The sequence below is a fragment of the Buceros rhinoceros genome, unplaced genomic scaffold (genome assembly GCF_000710305.1).
Source record: "Buceros rhinoceros silvestris isolate BGI_N320 unplaced genomic scaffold, ASM71030v1 scaffold17376, whole genome shotgun sequence".
NCBI classification, from domain to species: domain Eukaryota; kingdom Metazoa; phylum Chordata; class Aves; order Bucerotiformes; family Bucerotidae; genus Buceros; species Buceros rhinoceros.
In genome coordinates, this window is record NW_010418286.1 from 34,109 (window position 1) to 48,904 (window position 14,796).

At 46.1% G+C, this 14,796-nt stretch overlaps 1 protein-coding gene across 1 annotated transcript in view; it reads left to right on the forward strand.

Annotated features, from left to right (window-relative positions):
- Nucleotides 1-13,522, forward strand: part of CRYL1 (crystallin, lambda 1) — a gene marked incomplete at its 5' end in the record, with an annotated part of 44,988 nt that extends 31,466 nt beyond the window's left edge. The window contains 2 exons of the mRNA XM_010138491.1: nucleotides 11,293-11,399; nucleotides 13,409-13,522. Of these exons, the coding sequence (XP_010136793.1) occupies nucleotides 11,293-11,399; nucleotides 13,409-13,522 (221 nt within the window). The remainder of the gene's footprint in view (nucleotides 1-11,292; nucleotides 11,400-13,408) is intronic.
- Between the last annotated feature and the right edge of the window lie 1,274 nt (nucleotides 13,523-14,796).

Here is a 14,796-nt window from a genome sequence, read left to right on the forward strand (position 1 = left end):
TCTTCCGATATATTAATATCTGGCAGTGTCCAGTCCTCTCTGGTGGTTTTAGACTTACTCCATATAAACCGCATGTGTTCTTTACGTAGAACAGATGCACCTAGTACTAGCCCTAAGCCCAGCAGCCTCCCTCTAGTCCTGCCCTTGGCACTCCCCTAAGCTGCCGTGCCATCCTCCTCAGGACCTGTCCGTGCACAGGGCTTCTGTCGGTCACTTGCTGAACCACCTCTACTAAAACACAAAACCAAAACAAAATGCTTGTCAATGGCAAAAGAAATTTAATCCGTTTTAGAGATAAAATCATGCTTGCATATTTGTGAATCCTTTTTTTAAATCCATGGTTTAGACTCTTTAATTCTAAAACAATGTTTACATGAGATTAATGGAATTGTCTAAGTCATCTGGGTTGGTTTTGATGCTCTTCCTGGAGTGCCCTAAATTTAACAAAGCATTTCTAAAATTTCCCATCTCAAACTAGTTTTAGGTGACATATGCAACCAGTAGGTTGCTTATTCATGGCAGAAATTATCCAGCTTCTAGATTTAATGCTAACTTCTGTTAAGAATGTTAGTATTCCAGTTAGAGAAAAATTATGAAGTATAATCCAAGAGACTGATAAACTGGAAGAGTAGTCTTGTAGGCTTGCAAAATACAAAACTAAAATATGCCTGTGGAATTATTTTAACACTATATAATATTCTCGATTAAAAGTAACCTTAAAATAATACAATGAGTACACTTGTGGACTGGGCCACTTACACAAAAGCACCTTGTTGGCTTGTTCAGTAACTTGACTCATGAGAAGTATTGCTTTACTCCTAATCCTGCAGATACCTGGTTTCTGAGCCTGGAGCTGCCCCTGCTTACGTGCTGGCAGGCTGACTCAGGCTGTTGCTCTCATCAGAAACAGCTTAAATCAAAATTGCTGATGTCAGGACTCCTGATGGCTTATGGTCATAGTTGCATACCGGTGGCAGCTTCTCTTTGGTTGCTCAGTACTGCTTCAGGGGGTACGGAATGGTGTGGCTCTCCCCTTGACTGCCCAGGACAACCTGCTCCGATGCACTGTACTAAGAGTGTCTGGTTCTTATCAGTGGAGGGAAATGGAGGCAGAGTTAAGAAACCCCCTTTATCCTGTTAGCCTGACTAGCAGCTTCACCATCACAGCAGCTGCCTGTCTTTACAGCCATAGGATATCACTTACCCGCAGTCTTAGCCTCCCCTCCTCAGGGAGAAAAGATGCTGGGGATGCAGGAAGCATGTGAAAGAAAAATAGTGTTACTTGTGGAGATCCTGGAAGATGGAGAAGTCTCTCTCGCTTTTTTTTTTTTTTTTTGGTAAGGGTGATGTGATATTCTTGTTTGGTTGTGAATAAAGAATACTATGACAACAATTTTTTTCCAAGATCAGTGTTATTTCTTTCCGTGTGGGATGTGTACACCAGGATCCTCCCACGAACTTCCTATATGCTAGTGCCAGGTCTCCCCCAGTTTAGGTCTTCCATCCTTTTCTCCATATTCATAAGTGGTTCTATCAAAAGCTATTATCCAGGCCACTTTAAATAAGCTGTTAGTTCGTGCATGAATATTACGAATTTTTAATACATGGCAGTGAGCCAAGAGCCTTGAACGTGAAATAAAGTGACAGGATCAAGTCACTACAGGGAGCAGAAGCAGCAAGAGCAACTGGAGAACTGAATTGCAACAGACAGGAAGGAAACTCCTTTGGGGGGAAAAAAAGCACATCCAAATTGCGTAATATTATAATGTTGATTGTTGGTTTCGGTAAATAAAGTTAATGTTGGTTTTATTTTCAGTAAGCTCTGTCTTTCGAGTTTGTCATCTTCTGATTTCACATGGCAGCAGCATGGCAACAAAAGCTGTTAAGTCTTTTACAGGGAACATCAGTAAACTTCACTAGAGTCATTTTACCTGTTTGTTTATCGTGGGACACGTTGTCCCTCCTGTATATGCACCTGGCAGTCTGAATACACCGAAGACGATCCAGCCTCAGTGAGATCGTATCTCCTGTGTCTTGAACTGTCAGCACCTTTTAAGCCCTTGCAAAAAATAATCTGTAAAAGCAAGGCTAGACTATAGTGTGTTCTACGTGTTTGCAGCAAAGGGTCTTCACACGTGTTTCGCAATTGGCTCTCTTAGTTACTTTATTAGTGGGTCATTTAGTGAGCTATAATTGGAAGTTAATCTTGATCTAAACTGCTAGTACTAGCAGAAGAGCTGGATAGGGGGAGATTGAAGGATCTTTTCTTTGAAGCTATGTCCCTTCCTGCATTTACAGAAGCACCATTCCAGCATCATATTCTACCTGTCACTCCCTGTGGTATTCATACTGGTGTCTACAGGAGTTGTGGAGATTGGGGCTGATGTATGGTCCCTGTAATAAAAGGGCAAATACCCCGTCAGATAGGAATGAGTCTTTATGGTCAAACTTGGGTTTTTCTAATTGGAAGTGGGAATACTTGCTTGTCTTAGAAGTGCTGGATGACTTGATTTGGGATGATAGGAGCAGAATGATTGTGCTGTATGAAAAGGAAAGAGGGGGAATCATAAGCCATAGTTCAAAGGGAGGAAATTTTTCTTGTCTGACTAGGCAAAACGTAGCCAAGCAGCTTTTTCACGACTGCTGCAGAGAGGCGTGCTGGCTGCTTCACAAGCAGAGACTGTTTTCATTGCTATGGCTGCTGCTTTAGTGCTGCCATATAGGGAGCAAATCAAGCATTATCCCAGCTCAGGAGCTTTTGGACCCCAAGCTAGTAAGCAGAAGATGTGAGAATCTCATAAGTTACGGTAGTAAAATCTAGGAAAAAGAAGATTGCCTCTGTTTCTGTCCAGCCCATGTGTTACGTTTTTGGATAATAAAATATCTCAGCCTAATTCAGGAATACTTACAAGAGGGTGCTGCTGAGATGAAGTATCGCGGTGGTACATAACCCTACAAACCCCCTCTGGCTTCCTGAGCCCACCAGTTATTTCATACGTGCTGACAGCCAGTCAGGTCACTTCCCAGGAGGCTGAAGAAAGCTGGTTATAGTCCTTCTAGAGCTGCTGTGTGCTGGTGCGCGGCTGCAGGCTGTTCTGCATGAAAACCTTTGTGTGTGGTTTTCTGCATGCTGGCTGCTGTGCGCCCGGTTTCCTTCTGTGCACTCAGGTGTCAAGTGGTTCGCTCCACCTTCTGAAAGAAGCACATGAAGTCGCACAGGAATTCTTCGTGCTTTATTGCTGGAGTCACTGTGGATGTGTCCTGAAGAGCACATTTTGGTGCATCCTTTTCCCTCGTGCTAATGGAAGTGTGTACGCTCGCTAAGTAGCTCAGACTGAGCTATTCATCCTAGGTTTGAAGCTGATCTAACAGAAGAAGTGGTTCATGTTAACTCAGTTTAATTCCTTGATGCAGCTCACAGCAGTCCTGCACAAACGTGTGTGCATTGCTGTTGAGATGGTAACACAGAGACAATGAGAATAAAACGTACTTTGGTGCTAACGCTATCGTTTCAGCTAACGCTGAAAGTATTCATGCATCTGCAGTCTATGTGAATTCACATGGGAATTAATGTAGAGTAGCAAGTGTCCTGTGAATTCACACCCTAACTAAGAGCACGCATCTGACACACCCTTGATGAAGGTAGGATTCCCTTTAGAAAGTTCTCCTTGGAGTTGTAATGTCTAGAAACGTAATCCGTCTATCAGCAAAACAGAGATTGGGCCTTTTTTTCCCCCTCTATGACAGATTCCTCTGTGATATTCCTAAATATGCCTTTTATTTTCTGTTCTCATCCATACTCATCTTCAGTCTTACTAAGCGTAGCCTCTTCTTAGATTTTACCTGCTAAAATCAACCCCACCCCAGGCTTTTCAAACTGTTGATGCTGTTACATCAGTGGCTTGACCATCTCACCTACTCTTTTTGACTCATTACAGTAGCTTATTATGCTGCTTATCAGGTTCAGAGTCATCAGGTTAATACTCAGTATCGTGAAGCACCCTCTGTCTTTGGCGTGTTCCCTGTCCTTGCCTGTAACACTTGGTTCTGACTCTCATTTTCTCTCACAAATATTGCAGCGCCTTCCTTGTTTTGCCCCGTGTGTAGTGTCCTTGCCAGACTGGTTTACCAAGTTCGCTTGCTTGCATTCTTCAGCCCTCATGCCTGTTGTCTGTCTTATGAAGAGGAAGGAATGCGACTTGCCGTAAAAGAGGTGCAGATTCTTGAAGATGCTTACAGACCATAATGAGAGAACATACGACATTTTATACGTCATGTTTTTTCTTCTTTTTGTCCTGCTACTCCCATCACCTTTATGTTTATGGACCTCACTTGTGAAGAGGTCTTCTCAGGGCAGTGAAGCATTTTGTGCATGCTTGTCAGCTAAATAGCTGTCCTGGAGTTTCTTTTCCTTCATCAATGTTCTGTTCATCTTGGTGATACAACTAGAGGCATTTCCCTGGTACCCATGTTTGCACCACACCAGTGCAAGTCCTTCAGGTGAGGACCTGCAAACCCAAAGTGTACTCAACGTGAACAAATTCTGTGGGACAGTTCATTAGCTATTTTTGAAACTGCCTGAATAAGCAAGAGCTTATTAATCCTTTGTTAGTGGTATAAAGAGCTTTCCTAGATATATATGGGTGGCTGAAGAGCCTTGAGTCAGTGCCCTTGTCTAGCTTGTGGTAACATGTTCCTGTAACTATACTGTACGAGTCAGAAATGCTGAGTGGGTTTTCTTTCAGGGAAGACAAAGCGACCCCTTTTCACCTCTGTAGCCTTGTATCCACCACTCCCTTAGAACATTTTGTTACTCATTCATATCTTCTGCTCTCCACCATAGCTGTAAACATGCGGTGGAAGGAAGATCCAGGGAACTCCTGCCTTCCCTGGAGGTATTTCTGGTTTGTGTTCATGGTTCTCAGGTGCCTCCTGCAACATCTGCCTTCTCCCACAGCCCCTTCCCTCCAGTACTGATGAGGTGAGCATGTGAGGAAGATGGAGGTTTACACAGGGAACCAACGAACCACATAGACAAGAGGAAGCTCTCGTCATTCCTGTGCTGCAGATTGATTCCCCTCTTCCTGTGTTCCAGATGCATCTTGTGTCGTTCTTTTCCTCCAGTTGGAGATCGTGGAGCACAGTGTGGGCACAGCAGCTGGATGCAGGGAGAGATGTTGATTGTTTTCAACAGCCCCCTTTGCTGTCTTCTTTTTCTCCAGCTCCCAGGTGCTGCCCTGTCTGTCTCAGACTGTTTACAGATGTTAATTTTTCAGCTTAAGCTGCTCCCTGGGCAGTATCAACAAGGATAGTTAAAGGGATTCTGTCCTATTTGTTTTCCATCTTCTTGTCCCTCTGCTCCAGTCAAGTGCTGTTCTCACCCACCTTTGAAACAGCCCTGACCTTTGAACCAAAGGACTCCTAAGTCTCAAGGCTTGGAGTCAAATATTTGCCAGTTTTGAGTTTGCAGTTGAAAAAGTGATTTTTCAAGCAATATTCCCCATTGCTCAAGTGTTTAAAGCTGGCAGAAAAGGGTTGATCTCGATTACTTAAACCACGTTAAAGATTGCCCGAGTCTCCACTGACATTTCACACCAGGAGTGCTACCTTCAGTTAGCTATTTTGAAGTTACTATTTTTGTAATGTTTGAGTGAGACCATATGAATATTCTAACTTCTGGTGCATTTGCTTCACTTGAGACTTGAAAGATCTTGCAGTGTCCACCCTGTGCTTGGCACGCGGGATTCATGCTTGCGTGTTGCTGTTTCAGCCACAGTACTGAGACTTACTAATGCTGCTGCTCTTCTCCAAACACCTAACCCTTTTTATTACTTTTTTTCCTCTCTTGCTGACTTTGCATAAGGCTTCTTTTCACTCATGCATCACATGTGGGGAGCAACTTGTATTACCCAGCCTGCATTTGGCACGTCTCTGTTGCACTAGTGAGCTGCACCCTCCCAGAAATTGTTCTGATTCATTGGAGCTGTAGGCGAGCTGCCAGTAGGAGCTCAGTTTCCAGGACTAGCTGGCTGAGTGGCTTTGAAGGTCATCTCTACTCAGGAGTTCGCATTCACCACGTAAATGGATCAGCCATGTCCAAGCGTTCAGCTTTCCCAAGATACTAACGTTACCTCTTCAGATAGAGGCTTGTGAGAAAGATTTCTGGCACACAGTCTTCTCTTCTGCCTTCTCCTGACTGTACCAGACTCAGAACTACGCGGGTCTGTATTGTTACACAAGCTTACCAGGTGGCTGAGAGGTTCCCCATGGCTTTTGGAAAAGTACCAAACCCAAACGAGGTGTGATACACCTGTGTCAGCTGGATAAATTACCAGGATAACCGGTGACTAACCCTGCTCTGTTTACCGTTCCTTCTGTCGCCACTGGCTTGTGGATTTGCTCGAATTGCCACATTTGACTGAATTGCCATTTCTGGTTTTGTGATCGTTCGGCTGTGAGTTGGCAAGGTGTACCCAAATCCCTGTAGTTCTGCACTCTTCAGCCTCAGTCACTTCTACATCTGGGAACTTTCTATGATGTTGCCTGATGTAGGGGCAGACTTTTTACTTGGCCTCCTCACTGTTAGAAGAAAAAGCTCACGTGAGCAAGGTGAGCTGTAAATGTCGTCATCTTGTGGTTGGTGCATGAGTCTTAATCAGAATTGTCTTGGGTTCCCGAGGTTGCTCATGTGGATAGCATGTCCCCTGTAGGCTGATCTGGGTTGGCTTTAGGTGCCGAAGTCTGTGAGGCAAGCTGGTAAGAAGTAACTTAGGCTGATGCCAGGGTATGGTCAGTAAACCCTGATAACCAGGGGCTCTTTCCAGAGTGCTTTTGGAGGAGGATGGTCACCGCTTATTGCTTCAGTGAAGAGACAGAATCGTATCACAGCCTGTTCCACACACCACAGTAATGCTTCTCTTCCCGAATCCCACTTCCTGCCAATGATGTTTTGGAGCCTGGTAGGCAGTTTGGAGGTTTCTGGCTCTGTATCAATCAAGAAAATTGAGCAAAATACTAAATTTCCATATAATTAGAGCACCAATATACCTGTATGACCAGCTGGCCTCCCTTTTTGTGTTGGAGAAGGCTAGGACATGCCTGAGCGTGTTCCAGGAACACGTACGCTTCATGGGTAGATAACGCAAGGGAACAGGCTGACTGGAGAACGTGTCTAGTGTGTTTTTAAGGGAGTTGAATGCTCTCGAATCTCTCCACGCTGCTCTATGCAGTGGACGTGTTCTCCCATTCTCTCCTTTCAGTTGTTATCTGGTGGTCATCGTGACTTCAGAGTGGTAATTTCTTAAAGGAAATATAATACTTCCTTGAGCATTTGTCCTTTGAAAGTTCTTTTGCCCAGGAGGAATTGTGTTCTCCATACTCTTACTGACCTCAGAGGCCTTTTGGAAAACCTGTGCTTGAGCGATTTCAGATGTGTGGAGGAGTATCAGCGTTGTAGTTCGTGAATTATAATTGCCAGTAGTCAGAGGTTTCCGTTCCTTTATCCACCTTTCAACCTCAACCATTCGGGGTTAGACAGGTGTGACTTTTACGGTATTGGCATCGCACAGAATTGCATTCCAGGGAACCGTCTACAAGCTGTTTAGGAAGGAGACTGCTCCATGACTCTTGCCCTGAGTCGCATTCTTTTGCGTGGTAGTCAGGCCACCCCGCTTACATTTCCTGCACTTTGTGGTCGGATTAGACCATGAGCAGTTCTGGTTCTTGCTTCTTAGTCTGTACCATCTCCTGAGTCTCTGTGAAAGCCTTGGTGACCGTAACTGCTTGCCTTTGTGTTCTGCCGCTTTCTCCTCTTCGCTTTGATAAGTAGCTAATAAAAAGAGAGCACATTCCTCAGTCTCTGTGGTTCTCAGAAAAGGGAGATGGTCGCAAGCTTTTAGTGGATACCCAGAACTTCCCTTCTCAGATCTAGGGTGTTCAACAGGATATCACATTCGTACTCGTGTTGGTTTGCTTACTGCCAGACAAGCGTTGGTCATTTACTGTTGTGGTGCAGCTCACGATGTCGTGATTGATGTACGGTGGGAAAGGCGCGTACTGATGGTGTGGTAGTTCACAGCGTTAAAAAGTCTGCTAGATGTATAGGTCTGGCTAAATGACTGAGTTCTCTTTTTGGTGCATTCATCATTCCAGCTCCTCTCTAGTGCCTCAGCGGTAGTTTTTTGAGATTCCTACTGGAGCTGATGGAAGCTGGACCTTTTCCTAATTCAGCCATGGTCTACTTGACTGCCATTTTACCCATTATTACCAGTTAGCTGGTTCCCAGGTTCTCTGACCATGTGTTTTTTAAGATGTTCACAGCAGAGTCAGCTCTGAGGTCCCTGCCCAAGCTGCTCAAGGTTCCATCCAGTCTTGAAAATCTCCAGAGATGGAGAGTGCATAACCTCTGTGAGCAACCTGTGCCAGTGCTTGAGTATCCAGTCTGATCCTCCTGTTTCAGATTGTGCCTGTTTTCTCTCGTCCTCCTGCCATGCAACGACTGTAAAGACCCCAGCTCCATCTGCTCAGTGATCTCCCCGTAGGCACTGGGGAGCTGCTGTTAGATCCCCCCAAAGCCATCTCTGCCCCAGGCTGAACAAGCTCAGCTTCCCCAGCCTCTCCTCACAGGACAAGTCCTCCAGCCCCCACCGTTTTGGATGCCTTTGCTGAAGCTGCTGCAGTTTGCCAGTGGTTTTCTTGTACTGGGGGATCCCAAACGGATGCCGTGTTCTGGGTGCTGTCTAATGAGTGCCACGTAAAGGGGGGTGATCACCTCCTGCAGTCTGCTGGCTGTGCCGTTAACACAGCCTGGGATGCTGTTGGCCCTCTTTGCTTCCAGCGCACGCTGTTGGTTCACGTTCAGCTTGTGCCTACCAGAAGCAGGACGTGGGGTTCGCAAGCCCGTGTTGTTGCCAAGAGCTCTTCCTTCTGAGGGGCAGAACCTTGCATTTGTCCCTGTTAAATTTTGTAAGGTTTTCTATTGGCTCATTCCTCCAGGCTGGCTAAGAGCAGCCCTGCCTTCCAGTGTGTCAGCCGATCCATCGCCCCACACACACCTCCCCAGCCCTGCAGTTTGGTGTCATTCACAAACTTCATGAGCAGTCCAGGTCTCAGCATAGACTCCTGCGATACTCCACTTTTACTGGCCTGCAGGTAGAGTACAGCCCATAACCACTACCTCTGAACCTAAGAATCCAACCCGTTTTTTGTCCGTCCAGTTGTCCAAGCGTGCAGGCCTTAATGTCCTGACTTGGATCCAGGAGTATCACAGGAGACAGTCTCAAATGCCCTTCTAAACCGGATGTAAATGATATCCACTACTTCCCTATTTTCCACAAATCCAAAGATTTTATCACAGAAGGTCACTGAGGCCAGTGACCTCAGAAGGATCACTGAGGTCAGTCAGCCATGGTGACACCATGGTGTACCTATTGGTGACTACATGCTGACTGTCCCAATTACTTTTTTGATATTCCTGTGCCCAGAAGTTTGTTTCGGAGGATTTGCTCCTTGATTTTCCCAGGGACAGAAGTGAGACTGATTGGCCTGTAGTACCCTGGATTGTTCTGGTGACCTCTTCTGAAGACGGATGCAATATTTGTCTTCAGTCATCTGGGGATCTCAAATGATGACACTGATGACTGGGATGATTTTTAAAATACAATGATTAAAATACATGATTTTAAAAATACAATAGAAAGCAGCTTTGCAAAGGCATGGACCTTTTCTCTCCTGTCCTTGGAGACAGCCTGTCTAGTCCCGTGGTCTCAGGTGAGGCTGAGTTCTTGCAGATAGTCACTGACCAGATCATCATCTGCTGCTGACAGCTCTTCTTCTCCTTGAACCCTGCCTCTAAGCACAGAGGCATGGGAGACCTTGTCAGTGAAGACTGAAGCAAAGCAAGCCATCAGTCTCCTGTCACTACATCACCCACCCACTCACTAACAGGCGCCCACTTTATTTGTTCAGCCGAACAAGCTGCCCTTGACAGCCTTGGAAGTCTCAACTGGAGCTGAGCTTTGGCTTTTCTGACACCATCCCTACATGTCTAGGCAGTGTTTTTTTAAATTTCCCCTTTACAGCCTGTTCCTGCTTCCAGAGCTGATCCAAGCCAATCTCTCGATTCATTTACTTGTCTTCCTGAATATCGGATGGATTGTTCTTGCCCTTGAAGGATGCTGTCCTTTACTGGCCTCTTCACTGATGCTGTCACCCAGCCAGTCGCCCATCCCATAGGGTAGTTCCGTACATCTGAGCTGCTCCTTTACGGAGAGAGCACACCCCCTCCTTGTCTTCCCCGGTTGTCTTTCCTGAGGTGTGTGTCTGTCCATGCAGCACTCCGGTGGTGTGAGCCATCCCTCCACACCTCAGTTGCTCCAACGGTGTTGAAGTTGTGTGACCACACGTGGAGCTCTTCTTTCCCCGGCTTGTTTCCCAGGCCACACTCATTTATGCCCATACACTAGAGCTGAACTTCTGCCTTTTTTTATATTTTCTTGGGGTTTCTTTTGTACCTGTTTCCTTGCACTCTTTTCTTTCCACCCCCGTACACCCCTTCCTCACTTGATAACAGGTTGTAATCTCACTTTTCCAGGGTTCCTAATGTAAAGGTTTTCTCACTATATTGGCCAGGGTTTTGGCAAAGATCATTTCTTTCCACTTTGTCGGGTGGATCCCATCTCCCCCTAGCAGTGCTCAACTGTCAGGCAGGGTCCTGTGGTCATAAAAGCCAAGTCCTTGTTGCAGTACAAGGTGTTGATCTGTGAGATCCATCTGTTCCGCATTCACTAGGGGCCACCTGGGTCTCCGTGCCCTTGATCCTTTCCCCATGAGCTGTGTTGCTCTTGATACACTCTGGGTCAATAAATAAAAGTAACGTTGGGAATGCTTTAACTGGTGTGACACATACCAAACAGGAGGAGGGGAGAGGGAGAGGGAGAGGGAGAAGCGAGAGCACTCTCTTTGTGGGCAAGGGAAGCTTCGTTGTCTCAAGTAGCAAAGCCCGAGCATGCCCATGGTTGTGTACTACACCCCTTGCACGGCGTTGCCTGTTGGTGTGGATCATTAATTGGTTTGGCAATGAAGATGTGTCCTAAGTGAATTTTCCATGAACATTAACAGAAATGTGCCGGATAGAATCCATTTTCCCTCCATGACAATTAGGTGTCTTAGGCATAAGAGCACACCTTTTTTTTTTTTTACTTTGATTTAAGACAGTGCTTAAACACAGATGGTCTTACTGAACTTGAGTAGGAACTTCTGTCTCAATATGTGATTTTTCACTCTTATTTTTAGGTATTTCAAATTACTGTGAAAGGTACCGTGAAGGTATGAGACTCGTTCTGAACAACTTTGGACCAGTTCCAGAATTTTCAGGTGAAGTTGAGCAGAGAATCAACCAGGTAAATGCGGAGTTGATGAACGCAGTGACACTCAGAACAACGACCGTTAGCTTTTGTTTTCACGTTTGTACCATTTCAGTTCACCGTTAAGAGGAATCTGTAGCCTGTATTTCTTGTGTGAATGTGTGCTTGAAACGAAAAGGCCAGAACAGAATGAAAGTCCCTTCTCAAAGCGCTTTGACATACTTCAAGAGAAAGTGTTCTGGGAGCTGAGTGACGTTACTGCTAGCAGAGGAGTCAGCTGCTCACACCCAGGAGTTAGTGACATCAAATCCTCCACGCTATTTCCTACCACTTCTGACCCCTGTCCTCTACCACGGCGTGACAGCTCCAAGCTGCCTTTCCTACCTGGCTTTCCTCCCTGCGTCTTCCTCCTACTCCCTCCTCCTGCAGCTCCTGGAGCTTTTTGATTCTGGGTGTTGCTTGTCTTGGTTTGGCATGCCTTACAAACCACAGCCCCGCTCTGTCCTGCCTGTAAACGCGCGTTTCAGTTAGGCAGGTGCGCGGTCCAGTGAGGTTAACCGCGTGGTTAAAGATAAGCTGGGTTTAATCGCTGTGCTGGATTGGGACCTCGTTTGTCTGTTAGCATTTCTAAGCCCAGCATTCGTTTATGCTCCCTCTGTAGGCTGTGTTGTGCGACCATGGGAATTCACTGAAGGATCTCCGGTTCCTAACTCTGCCTTTTCACAGTTACCTGTTCTAACGCTTCACCAGGGAACACATGCATGTGTTGAATGGTTCCTGAGGAGCGCTGGAGATGAATTCCCAATACAGAGGCAGTCTGTCTGGAAGATACCGGTTTTGTTGCTGTTGATGTTAATGCAGTTTCAGCATCAGCTGTCGTTAAAAAGCAGAGAAATTCTTGTATGATTAAACAACATAGGCTGCTTACAATAACAACCAACAATAATTGTGGTGTTATTCGTGATTAGAAGCTTTTAATTGCTGTGAAAAGGTTGGGGTGTCTTTACAGAAAGCTGGATTCCGCCTCAACAGTTGTTTCTGTGTCTGTTATCTTCAGTCTTCAAAGCCAAAGATGGGCTTGCAAGAACCCTCTGTTAGGAGTGAAACATTAACCGTTTCTTATCTAACTCCCCTGTCCCTCCCCTGACGTTTTTCTGGAGTGGCTGCAGCCTGCCGGCCACTGGTAGCAGGTCCAGTTTCACCCAGCTTCTCAACACTTGCTGTTGAAACCCAAGACCTGCGGTGCTTTTTGGCACAGATGACCTTTAACCTCTACTGCAATCTCAAACCAGCTTTTTTTTCTTTGAAAGAAAATCTGTTACAAGTACTGTCCGGCCAGAGCTTCCTACCTTGTGTCCTCCTTTCATTTAACTGGCACCTCTAAGACACCTTTGCTTGTGCACTCAGAAATACTTCCATTTTTTCCATTTGTTTTAATTTTTGCATGCCAACTTGTTCAGACTTCTGTCCTCAGATAGTACTGGACTTTCTCTCCCATATTCCAATAAACAAACCAAATCCTAGTTCTGGATTTGTGAAGTGTCTTCCCCTGTCGTTGTGATTATAACTGACATTCCTAAGATAAAAGGCTGCTAATAAACACGGTGTTCCTCATTACACTGATTAGGAGCCAGAAGAGGGAACACAGCTTTAAACGCACACGCCGAGGAATATGGTTTAGAGCACGTCTTCAGCCACAGAAACGGCCAGGTTGCCTCCTTACTAATCGCTTACTAAAAGGTTATTATCAAAGAGACCGCACAGCCGCTGTGCGGGGCAACGAGAGGAGGCTGGTGCTTGGATGTGTCTGCAGGCACCTTCCCGGCCCCACTCAGGCCAGCCCTCCCCAGGTGGGAGCACTGTTCTCCGCGAGCGGGTCAGCTCATTTCCAGACACCCGTGAAGAGAATTAGTGGCCTGCTGCTTGTGACTGATAGACTAAATTACAGTTCGTGTGGATGGCTACAGGGAAAACAGGAAAACAGGGCTGTGAGAAACCTCTTACTCAGAGTGTGGGATTTAATCGTCTCAAATTTTCTGTTCCAGGCAATGTCTGAAAAAATTCCAGCTGTTCCAAAAGTCCTGGATGCCAGGAGAAAACGGAGAGATGAATATCTCATTGGTCTTGCCAAACTGAAAAAACAAATGAAGTCTGACTGAGGTGCACCTTGTCTACCAGAAGAGACAAAATGAAGAGCAGATCTTCGTAAAAAGTGGAGAATTTTGGTCATGCAGAAGAGGAGACTGAATGTGCAACCAATGATATGCACAAATCTAGAGACCAATGAAACATTCGGTTCAAATTTTTTGTGACATAACTAATGAATAACTGGAAGCGGTTACTAAAACATTCGGTTAAAATTTATCAAATTAATATGTATATGCATTAGATGCGTAAGCATTAAGAAGCTTCAGTAATTACATTGTGCAACGCTGGAACACAATCATGTTTTAAATAATGCATTTTTTTAGCTTGTGTAGGAATTCAGCACTTGAACAATATTTGCTTATGCAGGGATCTGAAATGGGCGAACATCAGCTGTTTGCCACTGGAGAAAATAAGCCCTCCCCCGCCCATCGCTGTGGCAGCGGGGTTAACTTGTAAAGCACTGGCTGCAGAGAGGAGAAGGTGTGTTGAGCAGCGTAGATTCACTGGCCAGGGAGCTGAGACCTCAGCAGCAGTAACGGTCGCTTCAGCTGGCGTCGGTAACTGTTCCACAGCGCAGAGGACAGGCCTACTTACCCTGCCCCTCCCTTTGGCGTTGCTGTACCCGTATGATGAGCTCAGTGTGAGTAAATAGAGCAGAATTAGCTCCACCCCCTACCCCTGGATCTACCAGAGCCTTTAAGACTTACTCTGTCTTTAAGACCATGCACTTGATGCCCCATGGCGTTGCGCCCAGCTGAAGTCAGATGTTTGATGCTTGCCATTGGCATTGCTGCACAAATATGTGGCCCGGTTTAAGACCTGCCTGTGATAAATAAGTGGTTTTGATGAGGTAGGTGGTTTGGGAGACAGGATGGAGTCGTGGATTGGACTGGCCTTTCTCTCAGGCTACTCCGTCACCGTTGGCGTGACCCCGGGAAGCCAGTCCACCTCTCTGTTGCCGCGTCTGTCTGTACATTATCTGAAGCAAGGACTGCGCCTTTAGGACTCAGCTGTAGCGAATGAAGAGCTGCAGCTGAAGGGACCCCGGGCATCTGCTGTTCTGCTCCCCGCCAGAGGGAAGGATGCAGTTGCTTAGATGTAGTGTTTATGCTTTGCTGCTGCTCTTCCTGCAGGAGAAGGACATCTCCTCCCCCTGCCAGGCCGTGGTATAGACCCGGGAGGAGTCGTCTCCTCGCTTGCTGCGGTGGCACGTCTCGGTCCACAGCAGACAGAGTGTTAGGAAGAGTGTGTGTCCCCTGTCACAGAGCTGGGCTGTGATCTTAGC